At 40.9% G+C, this 24531-nt stretch overlaps 1 protein-coding gene across 1 annotated transcript in view; it reads left to right on the top strand.

Annotated features, from left to right (window-relative positions):
- LOC138977296 (sacsin-like) overlaps positions 1-24531 on the top strand; it is a 47080-nt gene that overhangs the window by 4722 nt on the left and 17827 nt on the right. Inside the window, exons 3-4 of the mRNA XM_070350197.1 lie at positions 16778-16931; positions 19463-24201. Coding sequence (XP_070206298.1) covers positions 16778-16931; positions 19463-24201 — 4893 coding nt within the window. The remainder of the gene's footprint in view (positions 1-16777; positions 16932-19462; positions 24202-24531) is intronic.

The raw sequence follows: 24531 nt of genomic DNA, 5'->3' as shown, positions 1-24531 counted from the left end.
CCTTGCATGCAACTGAGGTCGAAAAAAAAAAAAAAAAAAAAAAGTCTATAATCACAATATCCTTTGCATACAAACAATACATGTTTCTCGTCTTCCACGTCCTCTCTGCATACATGGCAAATCAAAAGGCCCGGTACAACGTCAGTTCGATAGCGGCATTTGTGAGTGTTTAGAGAGAGAGAGAGAGAGAGAGAGAGAGAGAGAGAGAGAGAGAGAGAGAGAGAGAGAGAGAGAGAGAGAGAGAGAGAGAGAGAGCCTTTCAATGGGGGGGGGGGGGGGGGTACACATGAATCACAGGAAAAAATAGAAAACATGATATTTAAACGTATGCAAAATACACAGTTGTTTGTTCCAAGCTTTCCTCTATCAATAATCTTGCACATCAATACTGCCTAATATAATATACATACAACCGAACAATAAATACAGCAACAACAAAACCTTCAGCGACAATTAATCCTCATTATTATTTAACATTGACAATCTTAACTGAAATGCAAAAAACAAAAACTTTGCTAAATCTACAATTGTTTCTGTGTCTTGTTTTTTAAACATGGTAATCATACTGCCCCACTGATCACCAACACTTAAAAACTGTGCTAAATACTTTATTCTTAACTCACAATATGTTTGGCATTCAAACAAAAAATGGATTTCGGTCTCTAATTTATCTTCACAAAAGGGGCAACACTAGTTGTTTTCTGTTGAATTTTGGAAGCGATATCTGTGGATATTTATCTGTGAAACGCCCATTCTAAATTGAGCGATGACATTTCTGTACACATCTTTCCATAAAATGTCCACATAACGTTCTTTTTCAAAACAGGCTTTATATTTTCCATACAGTGATAGGCGCTCACTCGAGTCCAAATGATTACGCCAATCATGACAGAAGGAACTGCAGAGAGAGAGAGAGAGAGAGAGAGAGAGAGAGAGAGAGAGAGAGAGAGAGAGAGAGAGAGAGAGAGAGAGAGAGAAAGAAAGAGAGAGAGAGAGACAGTGACAGATAGAGAGAGATAGAGAGAGCGAGAGAGAGAGAGAGAGAGAGAGAGAGAGAGAGAGAGAGAGAGAGAGAGAGAGAGAGAGAGAGAGAGAGAAATAGTATCATCATAACTACGACCCTCCTACGTATACACCCCTCCGCCTCCATCAAACCGCACACCCCCCCCCCCACCCCCCTCCCCCCTTCCTTCCACGCACAATCCCGCTACCTATTTTCAGCGTTTGTGATTGACTGCACATGTCATATGCACTTTTCAACAGACAGAAAAGGAGGCTTTTATTTCTCATTTGTTATGAAAGTGTGTCACAGTCTGCTGAGCGAGAGTGGACCAACTTTCCCGAAAACCACTCGCAGCTGGTGCAGGGTTATGAGGTAGAAACGTCCTTTGAAAGGAAACTTGGGGAATCCCCGATTCGGAAATGGATACCAAAACAGCTATTGGTGGCCATTTCGCTTGCGTGCCTTTCGACGTGTGTTACGCGTGATTGTTCTGAAAAATGACTATTACATGATTGTTCTGAAAGTCTACTATTTATTTCATCGTAATCATGTAAGCCCTCATACGTGATTGTTCTGAAAGCTTACTAATTTACATGATTGTTCTGAAACTCTACTAAAGGTAAACTTGCTTCACCCGTTAAATGTGTCAGATATGGAACAATAATGTATACCCCTGCCCAACGAAGTGTGCGCGACAGCTTCAGATGTGTGTTTGAGTTGATCCGTCTCTCCACTCCCTTTTCTTTTGAGTAGGGGGTGGGGGAGGTTTGTTCATATCAACTGACACTTTATCAAACCATTTGAATAATTCATATACAAAATTCGGGTGGTTGCTGTGTAATAAAAAAAAAACCAAGTGTCACTGAAAACAGAGATGTGCTAATAAATGTAGCTTTCATGTGTGTGTATGTGTGGTGTGTGTGTGCGTATGTACTCAGTGCACTGGCGTCGGAAACTAGGGGGGGGGCAGAGAGAGAGAGAAAGAGAGAGAGAGAGAGAGAGAGAGAGAGAGAGAGAGAGAGAGAGAGAGAGAGAGAGAGAGAGAGAGAGAGAGAGAGAGTCTGGAGTCTGGAGTCTGGATGGTTTATTGATTGGGCCTTGGGCCCATTTCAATTCGGGGTGTACAAAGTTTCAACTTTCATGCTTCATGAAAAATAATCATATGCATAGTAATATTAATCATAATTAAAAAAAACATCATCATCGTAATGACAGTCGACATGACGACAGTGGATACAGGCATTTACAACAGCAAAACGTTTGGAAAAGGACAGTATGCATCAGCACAAAATCCAGTCTCTGTCGCACTTCACTCATGCCTCTCTGTCATCCTTCCGTCCATCCATCCACCCATCCAGCCAGCCAACCATCCATCCATCCATCCATCCATCCTTCTATCTATCTCATGTTCCTCTGTCCTCCATCCATCTAATCAACCGTCTGACTGTCCAACCATTCATCCGTCATCCATCTATTCATCCCTCCATCTATCTCTTCACATGCCCTTCCACACGCAAATCTGCAAGCAGTTATATGCATAATCGTTGCATCTCTGATACATAGCATCACATTAACGTTTTCAAAAAACAAAACTTTATTACTGTTTTTTAAGCAGTCGACAGAAACAACAAAAATAGCATACACATAAAACAAGATCGTGCAATATCTCATATTCACTGTCCCCACTCAATGCGTATTTTAAACGCGTTCATGATGAAGGTTGCAAGTCTAAGTAATATTGATCTGTTTGGTGTCGCTAGAAGTAGCGCCAGTTTAAAGCTTGATGGGCGGTTGTAATATTTTGCAGGTATGTAGTACTCACGAATACCAGCATATTTTGGACATTTCAAAACAAAGTGAATTTCATCTTCGGTCTCGTTTGCGCAGAATGGACTCGAGTAATCTACAGCAGTTGACGACCGAGTGTGTCGTAATCGATGCACTTTGAGTGGCGAGACACCAAGTCTCAACCTAATCAGGCAGTTTCTTGCTTTGACGTGCTTCAGGTCATTTAAGTATGAAGACATAGATAGGGCTGACTTGACAGTGCTATAGAAAAGGAATCGTTCTTTACTTTGTACGGTTTCTATCCACTCTTGCTTGTATAATGTGACTAGTCTGTTCTTGAATTCCGTTATGAACGCATTTTCATTTCCAACGCCTTGTTGAATCCAAACTTGGTCAAAGCCGTATTTGTAAAGCACATAGCAAAGTGATGACGCCCATGTTCTTTAATTTTGTTCGTGTAAATAAAACAGCATTTTATAAGCTTTTTGTGGCAATCGATGACTAGGCATTTTCAGGATGCGCAACCAAAATCGTATGGACTTAACAAACGTGTTGACAAATAACGGGTGTCTGCCAGTTTCTCCATACACAAGTGTGTTTGGTGTTTTCATGCTTGTGTTCAGAAACCTCTTAAGGGCAAACAGATGCACCTTTTCAATAGGCGAATGGTCTGCATCAAGGCCCCAGACTTCTGCCGCATAATTGAGCATGGGCTGGATCTGGGAGTCGAATAGTTTATAGAATATGTTTGGTGATCTTTCTCCTAGAGTCCACAGTACCTTAAAAATACCAATCAGACCCTTTCTTGCACGCAGCGCTAAATCGTTCAGCGTGTGAGAAAATGTCAACCTTGTAGAAAAGTAAACTCCTAAGTATTTATACATGTTCACAGTTTCCATTACGTTATTGCCATACATCCATTTTTCAATAGCTGCAATGTGACCACCATTTCTGAAGATAACTATGTTAGATTTTTCTAAATTAACAGTCAAGCCAAGATTACAAGCAGTTTGGTATAGCACGTTTATCTGGTTCTGTAACCCACACACAGTGTCGGAAATCAAAATAACGTCATCTGCGAACATGAGAATCAATATCTCAATAAAATCTGGGATAAGTTGTATACCGTGTCGTCCTTTTCGCTTGATTTCGTCCGCCAATTCGTTAATGAAAAGTGAGAACAAAATTGGACTATTTATTTCTCCCTGCTTCAGGCCTCTCGGACACATGAAAAGGTCAGTGACCTCTGCTCCTGCCCTAACTTTTGCTTTAAGGTAGTTCACTGGACCCGTTAAATATAATTTGGTTTCTCCCAAAAGTTGGTTATTTTTTAAGTTCGATCTGTCTGCTATGCATTCAGCATAAAAAAAAATATAGGGTAGTGGGTTCGTTTCGGAGCTATGAGTCTCGGAAGACAGTGCCCGTTTTGAATTTTGGACCGAAAAATCGAAAAATGGGTATGTTTTGAAAACGGCCAATTACACAAACATCTGCATAGGAATAGTCATTTAAAAAATATCACCCAAAGCAGCAATGGGCAGGTAACGAAGTGCACTGGTAAACGAAAATGTTGCGCATACTCAAACTTTGTGACGTCACGTCTTTTGCCAGAGTTTATTTTAAATTTGTTCCTCATGTTGAGGTATTTTATTGCTGGTAGCCTGGAAATAAATTACGATTTGATGAGATGGGTTGTAAACGCAAGAGCGATCAAAACGGCATTAAAAAAACCAAAAAAACCGACAGGTTGGTAGTGTTTTTAGGGGGGGTTCACTCCCTTGATTAACCCCACCCTTTGCACTATTACTGTCCAGTGTGCCTCCGAAAAATATGTGTCACGATAATGTAAAGGGCTGTTGTCCGATCATTTGTCTCAGATATATGAGCCAACTAAATTATGTTTTTAAAAACCACTGTTACATATGACCTCTGTTGAAAGTCAAAGGTCACCGCAACTTTGAAAGGCCACAAGTCCGATTCAAATGTAATAAAAACGCCAATCAAAAGGTGGAGGTCACTTGTTTGATACAAGTGTAATAATAAACATTAATAATCAAGGCTTGGTTTATAATTTTGCTTAATAGTGCGTACTGTTTTTGTTACGGTTTGAAGGCTGGGACTTTTTGAGGGTGGAATTAAAGCAATGTTTCGCCTTATGGGCCCCTTATGCCTCGAAGGACTTCAATTATTGTATTATCTGCTGCCAGCGTACAGTAGAAAGAGGGCTGCATACACAAGACACTTGTTCTTAATACTACTGGCTGTTATTCTAGTTCAAACACCGGTTTTAACATGTGGTATTCTGATGCAATCACGCTGTGAGCATCACGGGTTGGGAGACACTCTCTTACCTGCTACCGGAGCTTCAATGTTAGCTTTGGTGATTATTACGATGTCACTGGCAAAGAGAACGGCTTTGTACCGATTTCATTAGATGCCCACGTGTTTTTGACCTCGTGGTTGGGAGGCGTGTCGCATTGTTTTTATTTCTGGCGGTGTCGTCATTTTCTGACGTCATTCACTTACGCTGCCTGAAAAATGTGACGTTTGTTCTATTTACGTCATTCGAATGTTCGACGTGTTCTTCTTCTTCTGCGTTCCCTGTTCGATGTGTTCGAATTCCCAGCCTGCCAGGAAAAAATGGCGACACAACTCAGTGGCTTCCCTTTGTGCATGAAGAGTAATATCCCTGTCTCCATTTGACCTGCCTTAACAACGTTGTACATACTAAGTATGGCTTGGTACATTTTACCTTTTATTCCTTTGCTTTGGAACACCTTACACAGCTTTGTACGGTCTACTGAGTCGAAGGCCTTCTTGAAGTCAATAAAAGCAACGTATAGTTTTTTTGTGACAGTAACTGTCTTTGTACCATACCAAATAGAGTAGAACTATGATCGGTCGTACTGTACTTTTTACGAAAGCCAGCTTGACTTCCATTTAATAGGTTGTTGGATTCTACCCAACTTGTTAGTCTTTTGTTTATGATAAAGCTGTATAGTTTGCTGCAAATATTAAGTAATGATATGCCTCTATAATTGTCTGGATTGTTAATATCCCCTTTTTTATGAAGGGGGTGAATGATGGATTCAGACCAGTCTTCAGGATATGAACCTTATGTAAACAGTTTGTTGAAGAACCGGGCTAGGAATGGTACAACATGAAAAGCTGAATTTTTGAAAAGCTCACTAACAACACCATCTGGCCCTGCAGCTTTACCATTTTTTAATGCTCGTATGGCTTCGTAAACCTCTGTTTCTGTTATGTCATATTCCAGCATCTGGGTACTCTCCAGTTCATTTTCATCTACTACCTCTTGTGCTTCATCAACAGTAGGATTGTTTGCGTCCGTTTCTGTGAATGTGTTGAATACATTGTAAAAGTGTTCATACCATTGTTCAGTTTCTATTGTGTTAGCATTAGTTGTTTTCCTTGATAAAGACCTTATGGTTCTCCAGAATGTTTTAGGATCTTTGCCACTTTTTTGCAACAGTTCAATTGTTGCTTGTCTGTGGGCGACTTTTTTGCATCTGTTAAGTTCGTTGTACTCATTTCTGTTTTGTGTGTACACAAGTTTGTCTAGATTACCGTTGTGGACATTTCGTAAGTCATGTCTTACAGCTTGCCTCTTCTCTTTGCATTCAAAATCAAACCATGCCTGTTTACGTTCTTTTCCTATTGTTATACTTTTTTCATGCATTCGCCAGCTATAAGCAGTCCTTCTGTAAACTTTCTAATCGAGGCATTTACATCCATGTCTATTTTGCTTTCTGCTTCAATAAAACAGTGTTTTACCTCTTCAGAAATTACACATGACATAAATTCTTCCCTTTTATCTGGGCACCAAACGAGTTTGTCAATTCTATACGTCCCTGGTTGTTTTCTATCCAACTCATGTATTTCACTTTGTATTTGAATGTAGCACTCGACAGGCATATATTTTGACTCAATTTTTTCCGCTACGTGCACTCTGATGTGCAAATCAAGGAGGAGTCTGGAGACAATAATATAGTCAATCACACTACAACCCGAGGTGGATATATATGTGAAATTCCCACGCTCGTCACCCTGACCACCGTTCAAAATTTTCAGATCGAACTGTTCGCAGACACTGAGTAAACATTTACCATATTCGTTCAGTTCTTTGTCTTTTGAGTTCCGTTTCACACAGTCTTTTTCTACGTAATCTTCGTGTATCGAAAAAATGTCGAGATTCTCATCGAGAAGTGTTTTGTGCACCGCATTTCTCGAACTTGTTCTGGCATTTAAATCACCAATTAATATAAAAGGGAGATCACCACAGTCTTGTATAATATCCATCATGCAATGTTCAATGACAGCTATGCCATTCGAAATGTCCGTTTCTCTGTAATACACAGAATTGATTGGGGGCACGTACACACCCAATAAGATCACATCCTGGTATGTGGCCAAGAGACTCTTCGACAACTTTAGAATTATCATGTTGTCGTATTCTGTTTCTATTCTGGTCACAAAGCGGGACAGTTCTTTTCTGACAAGCAGAGCAGTTCCTCCTGAAAGGCGTGCAGTTACACTATCTGACAGTTTTATGCCTGGGGATACAAATACTTCATAAGTCGGGAATATCAAAGTCGGAAAAGTTATTGAAAAAGTTTCCACGAGTAGCACAAAATCAAATGTTGATAGATATGAACCTATATCTGGATCATAGAGGCGTTTTAGACCTTCAAGAGAGAGAGAGAGAGAGAGAGAGAGAGAGAGAGAGAGAGAGAGAGAGAGAGAGAGAGAGAGAGAGAGAGAGAGAGAGAGAAAGAGAGAGAGAGAGATGATCAACAAAATACCCCTCCACACACACAAACAAGTCGCGTAAGGCGAAAATACAACATTTAGTCAAGTAGCTGTCAAACTCACAGAATGAAACTGAACGCAATGCAATTTTTCAGCAAGACCGTATACTTGTAGCATGTGTCCCTTTAAACCTGTAATTAGAATTTTGAGTTGAGAATACTCAAGAAGAATCATTACATTTTTGAAGATTATAGATAATTTTTGTCTTTGGACATTTAATTTGAATTTTGAGTTGAGAACAATAAAGAAGACATGTTCAATGTATGAAACGTATTACTTGTTGAGTTTGTATTCCTTGGGCGGGGGTATAAATATCAATATCACTAAAGATTTAGTATCATTGTATCAAAATATTGTTCCATATATATACATACAGTACAGACATACACACAGACAGATGGACAAAGTGAATCCAGTATACCCCCTCTAACTTCGTTGGGCTGGGGTATACATGTTGTTCCATATCTGACAACATTTCACGGGTGAAGCAAGTTTACCTTTAGTAGAGTTTCAGAACAATCATGTAAATTAGTAAGCTTTCAGAACAATCACGTATGAGGGCTTACATGTTTACGATGAAATAAATAGTAGACTTTCAGAACAATCATGTAATAGTCACTTTTCAGAACAATCACGCGTAACAGACGTGCGCTTTGTAAACAAAGAAATAAATGTAAAACAAAAAGGTGCAGAAGAGGGGGGGGGGCTTTTGGTGATATTTGCTTTCTTACACTGAGTATTGTAAGAGACGACCGTAATAATGTAAACCTACTTACCAACAACACCAACAACTGACCACAACAACAACAACAGCAACAGAAACAACAACAACAACAACAACAACAGAAACAACAACAACAACAACAACAGAAACAACAACAGCAACAACATCAACGACAACAACAAAAACACCAACAATAACAGCAACAACAACAACGACAACAACAACAACACCAACACCAACAACAACAACACTGTAATAAACAAGCACATGGCGGGTAACAATGACTGATCAATGTATCGCTTGGCATGTCCACTCTCCTCTCAGCGGGTTGGCTGTACAAGTAGTGCGAAACTCTTCCGCTCATCCCAACATCGGACCCAAAATATGTCCGTGTTGATTCAGGAAATAATGCCCTACATTTCATTCGATTTGAACATGATACAATAATAAAACGAACAAACGAAAATGTACATACACAGATGGAAAAAGTCACAATAGCATTACCAGTGGCTTGCGTGCCTTTCGACGTTCGCTTTTTGAAAATATATAGCAAAAAAAGAAAGAAAGAAAGAAAGAAAGAAAGGAAGAAAGGAAGAAACAAAAACCAGAAAGGGTCGGTTTATGTATGGGATGTGCCAAATGTGAAAAAAGTGATTGGAAAAAATACTTGTTGTTCCTTTACCAGATCCAAAGCGTGTCTCTCACTAGACCATGTTGCTAGCACATTACGCATGTGAACTACTGCTGAATAAAGCCACAGCAGTTTGGACGATAAACAGATTTTCTAATGTGCGACACAAGATCCATTTTTTCAAAAACAAACCTGCCGAATAACGCCTAAAAGAGTGCGCATGCGTTGTTGATTTTTTCCTTCTTCTCCTGAAACCCCAATTACGTACAGCCACTGAATTACAAGAGGAAGAAAGCACAAAGTTAAAGTGTGACACAACGTCAATTTTCAGAAACAACATGCCGAGTCACGTTAAAAAGAGGGCCCCAAAGGGGGGGTATCATCACGATCACGGGAAGGGAAATTTTAGCTTTCACGATCACAGTTACCTTGATTTTTGTTTTCACGATCACAAACACCTTGACGAATAGAGGATCATAGAGTGATACAGCTGTGAAAAATGTACGTTGAAAATAAAATGCTTTGCAATAATGCCCATCACGATCACGAAAACAAATGACGATCACGATCACGAGACTTGATTTTTTTGTCATCACGGATCACGGGCCAAGTCCCATCACGATCACATAAATAGAAATTTCGGCAATCACGGTCACAGAAAGGTCAAAAAACGCCAATCACGATCACGATTTTAAACCCTTTGGGGCCCTCTAAAAAGGGTAGGCAGAGGAACAGACATTATGACAACAGCTGTGATCAAAGATTGACTAAATGTACAAACAAGAGAGGTGTAAAAAGGAAAACGGGTTCAATGCTAAAACTGCGACACGTCATCTGTTTGTTTGTGTGTTTTGTGAGTGTATTTTTTTCTGCAGTAGGATACTGTATAATATCTAACAATGGAAAGGAGGCTGGAAAAATACATTTTCCACGTGTGACGTAACATTTCTTTCTCAGGACAATATGTTTTTTTCAAATTCCCACTTGTAATATAATGGAGACAAAACAAAAGAAATTAAAACAAAACAAACACAAAAATGAATTTAAAAAAATGAATAAAAACAACGAACACTGCGTTGGGGATAGCGGGAAGGGGGTTAACGGGTGAGTGATTAGGTGATAAGGTAAGGATACGGATAGATAGATAGATAGATAATTTATTGCCAAGTGTACAATACATGAATGAACATAAAAAATACACGAGGAAAGCAGCTTGCTGTGTGATAAAAACAAAAATAAATAGCATTCATACATCACTGGCGCATAGCATCATACATACATGGGTAAGACAATTTGGTATCACAGTAACTAATACATACACTATACAGACATGGTGAGAACTATGAAACTCTAAGAGCTATCGGAACCACAATAAAAGTACGCAGAATAAGATAGGATCCCCCCCCCACTATCAACTACTGTAAGAACTGAACATGTTCCATACTGATAAAATGTACCTCTAAAACAGCACATAAAAATAAACTCTTCCAACACATCACAGTGGTTAAAGAACGACTAAAACTACTAAAACATACTAGATGTGTATTCCGGTAATATAACCAGCTGCTAAAACATAGTCTGGCTTCATCGCGTCACAGTGGTGTCACCATGCTAAAACCCACTCTATATATCACAGTATGTCATGTCAGCTACTAAAATCATACTCCTAGAGCATCCTAAAACGTGTCACAGTCTGTAGAGTTCATTTACCGGTTATTAAAAGCCAGGACAGCCTGGGGGTAGAAACTGTTTCTGAGTCTTGCCGTACGGCATCTGAGGGTTCTGAGCCTGCGCCCCGAGAGCAGAGGCTGGAAGAGATGACCAGCCGGGTGTGTGGGATCCTGCATGATGGACCTACATTTCCTCATCATGCGCAGGATGTGAAGGGAGTCTATAGAGGGGAGATCTCTGCCAATGATCCTGCTGGCAGCCCTAACGACCTTCTCCAGTTTTTCTTTCTCAAACTGGCAGGAGCTGCTGTACCAAACCGTGATAGAAAAGGTAAGGAGACTCTCTACAGCAGCCCTGTAGAACTGGGACATGATGGAGGAGGACACTTTGAACTTCCTCAGCTGTCTCAGGAAGTAGAGACGCTGATGGGCCTTCTTTACTGAAAGGTCAGTATGAACAGCCCAGCTAAGGATAAGAATAAGGATAAGATTTTATACAGTCCTGTGAGGTTATCCTCATGGGAATTCGGGCTGCTTTCTCCCTGGGGAAAGCGAGCTGCCATACAGTATACGGCGCTATCCATATGTTTCTTCTTTTTCCTGCATGCGTGTATTCATGTTTCCAAGCCCTGATACTTTCGCTGTGAACTTGGGTTCGTTATCGTGCGCATGCGTGCACACGGGGGTGTTCGGCCACCGAGGAGAGTCTGCACAAAGTTGACTCTGGGAAATAAATCCCTCGCCGAACGTGGGGGTCGAACCCACGCCGATAGCGACAACTGGTTTTGAAGCCGGCGCCGCTACCGACTGAGCTATTACTCAATTGACCGTCTTCCATTTCATCGTTCCCTCGTTGCACAAATCATTTTGAGCGGCATGACGGACCTCGACTTTGGAAGGTGAAGGCACATGACGTTCTCATGTTCTGCCCTCAAAACAATGGGTTACCTTCAATTATATTAAAATAAAATTAGGAGCTGCATTCTGTACGTTCCAGTTTTACCATTCGTCTTTTCGTCTCCTTATTCTTCAACACAGCCGTTTCAAATTTGAAAAAACGATGACCGTTCAAACAATTTTGTTGTTTAAAGATGCTGCTCGCTCACAGCACAGTTGAAGCAACGATTTGTCTATTTGTCGCAGATAAGGATATAAACAGTCAAATCATTCACACAACTATTCCACATATCCCTCCACATACGTTTAGGATTGCAAGCCACACTAAAAAAAAAATTATCTTTTCATTGTTATAATGATATTGCATTATTAAACAGCAACGCGCAGTTTTCTGCAGTTTACTTTTCAACATATTTGAGATTACCATACACACTTCGAGGTGAGTGCCCCGTTCCAGGACACAGCGATAAAAGAGCATAATTATGGGTATTCTCTTCACACGAAATTGTATTCGAGTACCGTAACTGCATGTGTCCAATGACCTCGTTCCTTTTATGATAATATCGACAATAATTATATTAGCAATGCATTCTTTAATTATTCTCTCTCTCTCTCTTTTTTATATTTAGTCAAGTTTTGACTAAATATTTTAACATCGAGGGGGAATCGAAACGAGGGTCGTGGTGTATGTGCGTGCGTGTGTGTGTGTGTGTGTGCGTGTGTGTGTGTGTGTGTGTGTGTGTAGAGCGATTCAGACTAAACTACTGGACCGATCTTTATGAAATTTGACATGAGAGTTCCTGGGTATGAAATCCCCGAACGTTTTTATATTTAGTCAAGTTTTGACTAAATATTTTAACATCGAGGGGGAATCGAAACGAGGGTCGTGGTGTATGTGTGTGTGTGTGTGTGTGCGTGCGTGCGTGCGTGTAGAGCGATTCAGACCAAACTACTGGGCCGATCTTTATGAAATGTTACATGAGAGTTCCTGGGATTGATATCCCCGAACGTTTTTCTCCTTTTTTCGATAAATGTCTTTGATGACGTCATATCCGGCTTTTCGTGAAAGTTGAGGCGGCACTGTCACGCTCTCATTTTTCAACCAATTTGGTTGAAATTTTGGTCAAGTAATGTTCGACGAAGCCCGGACTTCGGTATTGTATTTCAGCGTGATGGCTTAAAAATTAATTAATGACTTTGGTCATTAAAAATCTGAAAATTGTAAAAAAAAATAAAAAATTATAAAACGATCCAAATTTACGTTTATCTTATTTTCCATTATTTTCTGATTCCAAAAACATATAAATATGTTATATTTGAATTAAAAACAAGCTCTGAAAATTAAAAATATAAAAATTATTATCAAAATTAAATTTTCCAAATCAATTTAAAAACACTTTCATCTTATTCCTTGTCGGTTCCTGATTCCAAAAACATATAGATATGATATGTTTGGATTAAAAACACGCTCAGAAAGTTAAAACGAAGAGAGGTATAGAAAAGCGTGCTATCCTTCTCAGCGCAACTACTAAACCGCTCTTCTTGTCAATTTCACTGCCTGAACGGTGGACTGACGATGCTATGAGTATACGGTCTTGCTGAAAAATTGCATTGCGTTCAGTTTCATTCTGTGAGTTCGACAGCTACTTCACTAAATATTGTATTTTCGCCTTACGCGACTTGTTTTCATTTTTTTGATAAATGTCTTTGATGACGTCATATCCGGCTTTTCGTGAAAGTTGAGGCGGCACTGTCACGCCCTCATTTTTCAACCAAATTTGTTCAAATTTTGGTCAAGTAATCTTCGACGAAGCCCGGGGTTCGGTATTGCATTTCAGCTTGGTGGCTTAAAAATTAATTAATGACTTTGGTCATTAAAAATCTGAAAATTGTAAAAAAAAATAAAAATTTATAAAACGATCCAAATTTACGTTTATCTTATTCTCCATCATTTGCTGATTCCAAAAACATATAAATATGTTATATTCGGATTAAAAACAAGCTCTGAAAATTAAATATATAAAAATCATTATCAAAATTAAATTGTCCAAATCAATTTAAAAACACTTTCATCTTATTCCTTGTCGGTTCCTGATTCCAAAAACATATACATATGATATGTTTGGATTAAAAACACGCTCAGAAAGTTAAAACAAAGAGAGGTACAGAAAAGCGTGCTATCCTTCTTAGCGCAACTACTACCCCGCTCTTCTTGTCAATTTCACTGCCTTTGCCATGAGCGGTGGACTGACGATGCTACGAGTATACGGTCTTGCTGAAAAATGGCAGCTACTTGACTAAATATTGTAATTTCGCCTTACGCGACTTGTTATGTATACTAAAAGCCCTAACTTGAAGCCTTTTGCAAACGTGCTTTCTCTGTTTCTGCCCCCTTCACTTGGATTGAACAACATCCCACAAACTTCGTTCAGTCACTTCCTTCCTTCAAATCTGCCCTTAATCTGCTTTGAATGTCTATATGTTTATGATTAGCTTCAATAGTATTTTACCTATTATGTGTATTTCAATGTGTGTGTATGTGTGGGGGGTGTTGCTGTTGTTGTACATTACTCTGAGATGTTATAGTGATTGGTCGATTAATGTCTCCATTATTATGACTTTTTTAAACCACGGTGATCTCGAGAAAGGATGATTATGGTCCGTTGCTTGTGCTTGGTGATCTGGCCAAAGTGGAGGCAAATTGTATGGGGAGATTTTGTATGGGGAGATTTATATAGCGCTTGACGTGACGTTTTCTCTAAGCGCTTTACATATTAATTTCTGCCGTGTGAGATGGAATTTTTTACACAATATATCACGCATTCACATCGGCCAGCAAACCTCAAGCCTATTAGGGCGAGCATTCACCTTTCACGGCCTTTATTCCAAGTCACACGGGTATTTAGTGGACATTTTTAGCTATGCCTATACAATTTTGCCAGGAAAGACCCTTTTGTCAATCGTGGGATTTTTAACGTGCACACCCCAATGTAGTGTACACGAAGTGACCTCGGTTTTTTTTTTGTTTGTTGGTTGTTTTTTTTTCTTAATGGTTTATTCAGGCATCAACATTTACAATATAGTAGGAACATGTGACAACACAGCAGTTGTGAATTATCTTCATATGACAAATCATAAGTGAATCCTCTGTAAATGAAACAGGAGAACAAAAAGACACAACGGAAAAACATGATATTTGACTGGAAAATACGGATATAAACTGTATTATGTTTTCCATTATTCGACTAAGGTATTGTATGGTAACCACTTCTTTAAAAAACATGTATACTTCATTTCCATTTGGTGTACATATTTGTCAACTTTGTGTAAGTAAGACAGTTCTTTGAGAAACATTTGCAATGATGGTTTTAGTTTATTTATTCTACATTTATATATGTAAAACTTTGCTTGTAATAAAATATAATCAAAACCCTCATCAGTCTTACTTTTTGGGTCATAGCCAAATAATACTAATGTGGGGCTGAGTGCAAGTCTGCTGCAGTTTTGACATTTCTCCTTCATGTGTTTTTCAAACTCAGTCCAAAATGACTGAGCATGCTCACATAACCATAAATAATGCAAAATTGTATCTCTTTCTACATTACAAAAACTACACTGGTTGCTCGCAATCACCCCCATGTCTTTCAGCATTGAATTGGTTACTAATATTCTGTTGTTGATTTTTATTTGAAACCATTTTAATTTTACTTCTTTTATTTTCTTTGTAACTAAAAAAACCTTTGTCCATTCTACCTCTCTATCCAACAGTCTTTCCCAATTTTTTAATGCCTTTGGAGGATCTACTTTGCTAATCAGCATGTCGTATATGCGTTTTGAACCCTTCTGCAAACTTTCCAAAAAAACAAGTGCTTTTGGTTGCTGAATATAATTGCAGCTATCTATAGCTAGGTCACATTTTTGCAAATATTTTTTAACAGCACTTACACACCCACAATACTTCAAAAAATTAGCCTGAACCCCAGTTTTCGCTTGAAATTCTTGTGTGTTTAAAAAACTGCCGTTGTCTTTTAATATGTCTCTAACATAAAATACATCTTCATTACTCCATTCCTCATAATTAATTACTTTCTCAGCAATCTTAAATTTATTATTCAAAAAGAGAGGTTCTGCCAAAATTTCTGCCTGCTCTTGGATTTCCACTCTATCATAAAAGTTTTGATAAGCTTCAAACGTGTCTTTCCAAAACAAATTAACTTTACATTTAGCCAACAGTTTAGGCCCATACTTATGTACTTTCTCTAATTCTGGGCATGTTGACCTCGGTTTTTCGTCTCATCCGAAAGACTAGCACTTGAACCCACCACCTAGGTTAGGAAAGGGGGGAGAAAATAGCGGCCTGACCCAGGGTCGAACACGCAACCTCTCGATTCCGAGCGCAAGTGCGTTACCACTCGGCCACCCAGTCCCTTAAGGCAAATACGATGTATCACAATTATCTTTTGTAGTCTGGTACTCATGAGATATTCGTTATGAAGGATTTCTCATAGTCGAGATTACTCGAGAATCAGGATGCTACACAACGAGTTTTGAATTTTGTCTAAAAATTGTCAATTCAAGGAGACCAGTACAATTGTTGCCCACATATTCACAAGACATTTTGTTTGTTCGACCATTTTTTGTATGTCACACCACAAATATTTAGTATTATCTAAACAAGTTAAGAATTAAAGCCATGTGATTCTATACAAGTAATAATTACTCTGAAATCCTTCAGACCACACACACACGTGAGGAGAGTAATAATCTATAGCTATAGAACCACACGGCTTTAACTATTGTTCTCCTCACGTGTCTATATATAGACCATAGTTAGAATTCTGACCGCACAAAAGAAGCTCGTTGTCAAATTCTTTAAGATTGAAAGAAGTTTTAACATTTTCACTTTCGTAAGCACTTTTGCTGTGACTGATTTTTTTCAAAGAAGTATATGATATTTTGACAAGGTAACCTTTTTGACATCAATAGTGAATGTTCAAATCCTTCTCGTGTTATCCTGCCATTTACCTGGTATATTTTGTAGTTGTTTTTTATTTACAGAAAAAGCTTTACACAGAATCTGTGATTTACGGTTTGATCTATTTAAGCAAGCAGAAGAGACACAGGATTCAGGAATGTCAAGCACCTCATCACTGGGAAAGGTAGTCGGATGAGTGTTTGTTCTTCTAAATTTACTTGTGGATTGAGTGTTGTGTTTCACTGCGGTTATCTACCAGGTTGAAGAGAAGAAGCTGGGCGAGAAGCTGTGTGTGATGGACCCCAACTTCTTTGTGGCCAGTCGCCGTGCCAGACGACCGGGACAACAGCTGTCAGTCACAGACAGGTTCAGGGCTCAGTACTCCAACATGCTGGCTCCGTTCCTTCTACAAGGTAAGTACTCGTGTAGACTGCTCTACCCGTTAAGAAGGTTATTTTTTTCAAACTTGATTTTCACCATGTTGAATGATTTAGTCGTACACTTTCATGCTGTCTCTGTTTTTCGTAAAGGTAAGCATAATAAAGGCCGCATACCCTTTAAAGAAAGTTAGGTGTTTTTTAAAGATTTTTTTTACCATTTGAGATAAATTAATGTGTCCTTACATTTTCATGCTGTCCCCGTCCCTTTTTACAAATAAAGAAGCATAACAAAGGCCGCACTTCTGTTGAAGGTTACCTTTTATATACTTCTGATTTTGTTGTCCTTTTCTTACTCATGTATGAAGTCACCTTTCCTCCTTCAAGATTACCTGCTATTCAGACTTGGTCGTGTGACAGACGTTTTCTTCCACACGAGATTACGTTGATTGTCAAACGAAGCCGTCAGGCTGAGTTAGACATCAGCTAATCGAGTGTGGAAGAAAACTCTGTCAGACGACTAAGTCTGAAAAGCATTTATGTCTCACAGCTTCAACAGAGGAGAGAACAAACATGCCGTTTTGCGTACTCACGCTTGACAAATCTGAACACAGGGTCAGCCATTGTGGAGAGATCTACTTTTTGTCGGAAATGACCGAACAACTATGAATGACGTCTCGGTATGTGTCATCGTCACTGTCTGTATCTTTTGAAGCATCGCATTTTTCATGACGTCTTTCTGTGTCTACATGCGCGAAATGTTTGTTCTTTTCGGGATCTTTGTCATGTCTGTTCATGACTCTGTCCTTCTAGATCTATTCATACCAACAGGCCTCGTGAGCGAGCCACTTTCCAAGGGCAGCTAGATTCGTGTATGGAAACAGTACTGCCGTTTTCAGTATTCTCAGCGTTGAAGAATTTGTAAAGAGAAGAAACGATAACAGCAGGAGAAATGAAAGTTGTGTGTGCATTTTTGGGCTTTTGGAGGGACGATTTCGAGTTTGAATCCGTTCTTGCACATGCTCCAAAGTGTGTAACATACAATCTTGCACACGTTTGCTTTAGTAGTGGCCAAGAAGGAAAGCGTGTGACATAAGAGGTATATTACATGTTGTGGTCTATTTGTTCTGGCTCCTGCCTTTCATTATCTTGCATTATATATTTTGTCATACTTTTTTGTCACATTCAGATACTGTCCCGATACAAACAAAATGGAAACGGAGAATTAAAAACGGTTGCACATTTAAAGCAAACATTGCAGAACATAGCACTGTTAACTTTAAGAGTTACTCCCTTTGCTTCAAGAAAAGCTAAAAATGTATCAGGAATGGGATTTCGTTTGTACTTGACGGCCTTGTTTTCATTCCCTGTTGCATGTTTGTATCGGGAATCTCCTTTTATAGATGATTTATTCTTACTATTTCAAGTACATTTGTAGATTACGCAATCCAAAAAAAACTAGGCAGGTGCCTGCGGGTGCAGATCTTTCTGATGAGGCTGCTGATGTTGAAACCGATAACAAACAGCATCAGTAACATCTCGCATGAATTTAGAAACAGTTTTGTTTCCAGACCTCGGTCTTCAGTCACTGACGAATACATTTTTGATCTGACGCTTTGGTCTGACCGCTGGCCATTCAACCGTCAGATTGCTTTGACACGTAGGGGGTCTTCCGACCGTCAATGTTCCTACCACACGGACAAAGCCAGGACGTTTGGACCGATACATATCTTCCATCCAGGTCAAACTGATCTTTAAACCTCTGATGCTGGGAACAACCTTGTAGAATACCCTATATTTTTATTTCATTTTCATTACGTAATTGTCACATTGCTGGGAAATTCGGGTCGCTTCCTCCCAGTGGAAAGCTAGCAGCAACAGAGTAGCGCGACCCAGGTGTATGCGTGTTTAGGTGTAATCAGCCACCTGCACTTATGACAGACTGACCGAGGTCTTTTACGTGCCACAGTGGTGACACGGGGTTGGAACATGGATACCGTCTCTGAGTCTGCACATAAAGTTGATCTGTCCCAGCCCGGATTCGAACCTGCGACCCTAGGATCACAAGTCCAGTGCATTACCAACTGAGCTACCGGGCCCCCAATATATGTGGTCAAATGTTTTCCAAATTATTATTAATGTTTGGAAGCAAGGCATGCACCCAGCAGCCACTGAAATATTGCGTTTTTCCTTAAATTACCTTCCTAAAACAGCATTTGAAACCGGCTTTGTTTGCAGGCCCCGAAAAGATTATTGAAAAGATCATTAAGATCATTATTTTGTTTCCTCCAGACACATAAACATGGTTAACTTTCTATTGTTTTAAATTTGTTAGTAAATTTAATGAATCTTATTTAGTTGGGTTTTTTTTATATCCGATTCACCCTATAGACACTATTTCTTGTTAGCTGTTTTATCAGTAGAAGAAGAACTAGAATTACTGACATTTTGATAAGTCTAAGTAGGAGCAGTCTCATCACAAAGATCTACACACAAAGGCACCTTCTAAGGTTGTATTTTCGACGAGTAATGTAGAACTCCACAAGAGTCATTTTGATGCATTGCAGCTGAAAGCACAGAGGAGGAGTCAGGGACGTTCTTCAGGCTTCCACTCAGGACAGTCGACAGAGCAAGCAAGACCAAAATCAGACAGCCAGCAGCGACCATGGAGGAGGTGAACGAGCTTCTGCAAGACTTTCGATCAACCATGGGCGAGTGTCTTCTCTTCCTGAACAACGTCAAGAAGATCGGAGTGTACACAGTAAAGGCAGACGGAACAGTTGAACTGGACTATGAAACGCAGCTCAGTACAGACGAAACCAACACCGAAAGACAGCAAGAGTTCTACGAACACGTGAAGCAGGAATCCAAAAAGCTGCGAAAGGAAGGTTCCTTATCTGGACTTACTGATTTTTCCTCCAAAGAGGTTGCTGTACATTGCTGTCTGTCTGACAGTGACATGAACACAGACGACTGGCTGGTTGTTCACAGGTTTGGATTGTCAAACACAGTGAGTTTGTCTGCAGAATTACAGCATGCAGATTCGGCGAAGAAGCATAAGTTGCTTCCTCTAGGAGGAGTTGCCCTCTGTCTGTCTATCAACGCCGATAATGGTGGACGCCCCTCGTCATCTACGACTAATAAATCGTCCTGTTCCAACCGTCAAGAGAACAGGGAACAATCTGAATCATCTCCTGGTGAAAGGAACCAGAGAAAGTTTCAGGCCTTCTGCATGCTGCCAATCCCTGTAATCACGGGCCTGCCAGTGCACGTTAACGGTCGCTTTGCGCTGGATCACGAGACACGACGTAACATCGACACCCGGCCTGAAAACAAACTGACGTCATGGAACCAGCTGCTCGTTGACAGCGTCATCGTTCCTGCTTACGTCACTGCTCTTCATGAGGTCAGGTGCATGTGCTTTTCTGAAGAAAAGTCTTCGTTATGTACGGAAAGCGCAAAGACATACAGTCAAACGAAACTTGCACAGAGCGAAAGTACACCCCAAAAACCTAGACTGCAAGACGTTGTCAGCCCATATCAGAAACACGGCGGTCCCTTGGAGTGCAGGGACTTGCAAAACAAACTGAGACATTACTGCGACTTCTTTCCAGATGTGGAGATGGACGTTGATCCTTTCTGGAAGCGTTTGATGACATCGTTCTACAAGCTGCTTGCTGAGAGGGAAGCTGACGTGTTCCCTGTGGTGCGAACAGATCTGGATCGCCTGCTATGGGTACCGGCTGTTAAATCTGAGGGTTTCCCTGGGTACTTTTTGAGACATCCTTCTGCTCGTTCAGGGCTGAAACAAGTACTAATGCATTTAAACATGAACATCATTGAAAGTCCTTTCAGAATCCACGATGCTTTCATAACAAGTAATGTGCAGAGTGTTAAAGCTGTGGATCAGAAAGCAGTGGTTGACTTTCTGAAGTCCTGCCATCAAGATGATTCAGACACGAACAGCTGCAACCTGAAACACCTCCCTAAGCCCGTCGAGGACACAGGTTTCAAAACTGCAGAAGGAGTCAGTGAGATATTCACATTTATACAAAAACAACATCGAAACCTGGAAGGTCTTCCTCTCAGCTTGAGGATGTCAGGACAACTGCATTGCTTCACTCCTCGGGATTCCACCATCGTGTCAAATTTTCATGATCTGCTGCCAGGGTCCAGCGAACTGTTCCTGCATAAAGCTTTGCTGTCTTTTACCCTGTACTCACGGGGGTCAAACTACCTGAGGGAACTAGACGTTGCAACGTTAGCCAAGCAATTGCCGCAGAGTTTGGACCAGTCTGTGTTTGGTTGTGGCAAGGAGCTGTTGTTAGATGAGATACCTTCACAGCAGAAAGACTTTGATGTGTCTGCATGGATTAGTCGTCTCTGGGAGTTTTTGAATACTCTAAACAGGGATGAGGTATGCAGAGATGTACGTTTGCTGGACCAGTGGAGTTTCATTCCAGCAGTGAGGGAAAGAAAAGTCTACATGTTTCCTTTCCATGACAAAAACCATGTTGTCTACGTTCCAGGACAAGCTGTTCATGAAAATGAATTTGTCAACCGCAGTCTCGACAAACTTTCGCTCAACAAACTCGACACAAGGTTGCCTGCCCTTCATGACTTGGCCACTCAAATCGTGGCGTCAGTTAGAAATCCAGAAGGTCTCCTGACAGCCCTCATCAGCTCATCTGTTCATGGACACACTCTGTCGAGTAAGGAAGCTGAAGCCATTCTGGATTTCTTTTACACAAAGTTATATTGTCTGCATTCATTTGCTTCAAGACTACGCCTGTTGCCTTTTTTTGAAAGACCTGATGGTACCTTCATAGCCCTTGAAAATGAAAGAATTCTACTCTGTCTTCCTGACGGAGTTCCTCGAGATGGTTTGAGTGAATGGTCAGTCAACAGAGGCGTGTCCCTGGTGAAGAAAAACAACCGGCTGATGCAGCTGTTCAACCAGCTTGGGATAAACACCCCTAATAGGGAAGAGTTCTACATTCAGCATCTGTTACCAACACTTCCATCTCTTCCAGTAGAGGCCATTCCCAGGCACATGGAGTACATCAAAGACTACCTCAACTATACAGACGGCACGCGTCTATTCAACACACTGCGCCAGACACCGTTCATCAAGGGGACGGACGGAACTCTCTCCACTGCCTCACAGTTCTTCAGCCCCTACTGCAAGGTATTCAAGGTGATGATGCCACAGGCACGGTTCCCTCCCTCTCCGTACCATCGTGCCAAGTGGAGGTCGTTCTTGGAGAGCGCAGGCATGGTCAGTGAGGTGTCAGAAAACTGGTTTCTCACCTTTGTCAGACAGGTTGCAGAAGCAGGAAAAACATCTGTGTCCTCTAAGGTAAAGCAGCAGTCTGAGGAACTAGGGAAGTACCTCAAAACATCAATGAAGCTCCGTGACGAAAGATTTCTGAAGCAGTTGAAAGAAGTCAAGTTCCTAGTGCCCCTGTCACACGATAAACTTCTCGACGGTACGCTCCTTCAGTCCATCCACCCGTTGTTTCATCCACCAACACGGCTGATATCGTTCTCTGAAGGACTCTCACCTAAACAGAAGTACCTTGGCTGGACCAGCTCATGCCTCTTGTCTCGTGACGCGGATCCTTCACAGTTTTCTTACTGGGAACAATACATGCATGAGTGGGTTGGGTTCAGCCCACAGCCCTCTGCAGACCTGGTGGTGAGACATGTGAAGAACGTGTGTCAGTCTCTCAGCACAAAAGTCAAGGGTGACATGTCTGCCCTGAACGATTTTGACGACCATAAGCTGATTTCTCTGGAGAAGATCATGGAAGCTATCTACAAACATTTAGAGCAACAATCTACAGATACACTTGGGCAACTACGGGATGCTGCTGTCATATTTTTCAAAAAAAAGAAAGCCATGTTCTCAGCAGATCAAGTCGTCATCACAATTTTTCCAGGGGAGATCGTGGAGGGTTTTGTGACAGGTGCTCCAGAAAAACTCGGGATATATTTTGACCTGTTCCGTAGGCTGGGAGTCTGTGAATATGTCACTCTGGATCACTTTGCTATGGCTTTGGACAGACTCCACAGCATGTCTCATGGAGAGGTGCTCAATCCCAATGACCTGAAACTGGTTGCTGCTGCTGTTGACAACTTATTCAGTCTTTTGAAACGAGCTGATGATAAGGACTCTCTGTCAAGACATCCACTTTTCCTCCCTGGAGAAGACATCAGCATGATGACAACAGATCATATTCCGCAGGTAAGACTGATTGACTCGCGACAGCTGATCCTAGAGGTCAACAACAGCCAACAGAGGCGATTGAAGAAGCCTATCAAAGAGCTTGCTGTGTTTGCAACCTTCCGTCGACTTGATCTGAAGGACCATAATTTGTATCAAGAAACCGCTTTGCTGCCTGAGCCGTACAGAATGAAGAAGTGGCGTGAAGTTGTGAGAGAAGTGCCTGTGGAGTCATGCAAAACTCTGGCGACAGAAGACTCGGAGACACGTCATGTTGTTGATCTACTGAGGTCAGCAGACTTTGCGCTCGTGGTCAAACGCCTAGCGCATCACCAGCTGGTCAACAAGGGTCAGACACTCACAGACGATGATAAGCAGAAAATAGAAGAATCTTTGAAGGAACTCAATGTCCTCAAAGCCACTAACCTCAAAACGGTACTTTTCTACAATGGACATGAGCTGCAGGAAACAAAGGAAGACAGACAGTTCTTCGTGCTGAGGGAAGCAAGAGATGGTGACGGCTCTAGGCATGGTTCGGTTAGAAAGGTGACTTTGTACATCGACTCCCGTCAGCAGGTAGGCATGGACCAAGGGAAGCACGGAAAGTTCATGTCCTTTGTGCATAAAGCTGTTGAATGGGCAGTCGGGTACGAGTTTCCTGCAGTTCTTGGTTACTGCTTATCAGGTGACTTGTCCTCAGCGACAGAGAAAATGGATGATGCAGACATAACTCCTTACAATGTTAGACAGCCCGTGACACCGAGCACCGTGTTCCCTCCCCCTGGGTCCTTTGTTCCTGAGGACATGCACTTTCTGCTGGACCAGGACGTGTATGAGTTCAAGCCGTCAGAGTACGTGGCCCACGAGCTGCATGACCCCATCCTGGACACAAAGGGCAGTGATACAGACGACACTGACAATGATACAGATGACACTGAGGGCCGTGACACAGGGCGCGCAGTCTACATCTTTGCCAAGGTTATGGAGGTGAAGGCACCTGCCACTGTTGTCAGCGATATGAGAACAAGGCTGCTGCTGCTTCGCTATGTCATAGACGTTGGAGAGGAGGAGCTCAAAGAGGTATGTTTCTTGGGAAGTTTACCTGAAGCGATATATGTATTATGCATGTAATTTATGTTGCAGAAATGAGATGCAATTCGAATATAACAGTATGTATGAAATTGAACGAAATAAAAAGTGTACCAACATATAGGCAAAGCAATTATTGCACCCATTTTCGCACTCCGACTAAAACATTCGTCCTCGTTTCATTTCATTCAATTGAAAGGCACTCTACTTGGCTATTTGTAAAAATATTTTGATCACAGAATCGTCCGGGAAAAAACCGGTAAGATACCAATTACAAAAACGACAAAAATTCCGAAAAAAGCATAACCTGCCCACTTTGAC

This window comes from Littorina saxatilis, linkage group LG9 (assembly GCF_037325665.1).
Source record: "Littorina saxatilis isolate snail1 linkage group LG9, US_GU_Lsax_2.0, whole genome shotgun sequence".
Taxonomy (NCBI): Eukaryota; Metazoa; Mollusca; class Gastropoda; order Littorinimorpha; family Littorinidae; genus Littorina; species Littorina saxatilis.
This window is presented reverse-complemented; position numbering and strand designations above follow the sequence as displayed.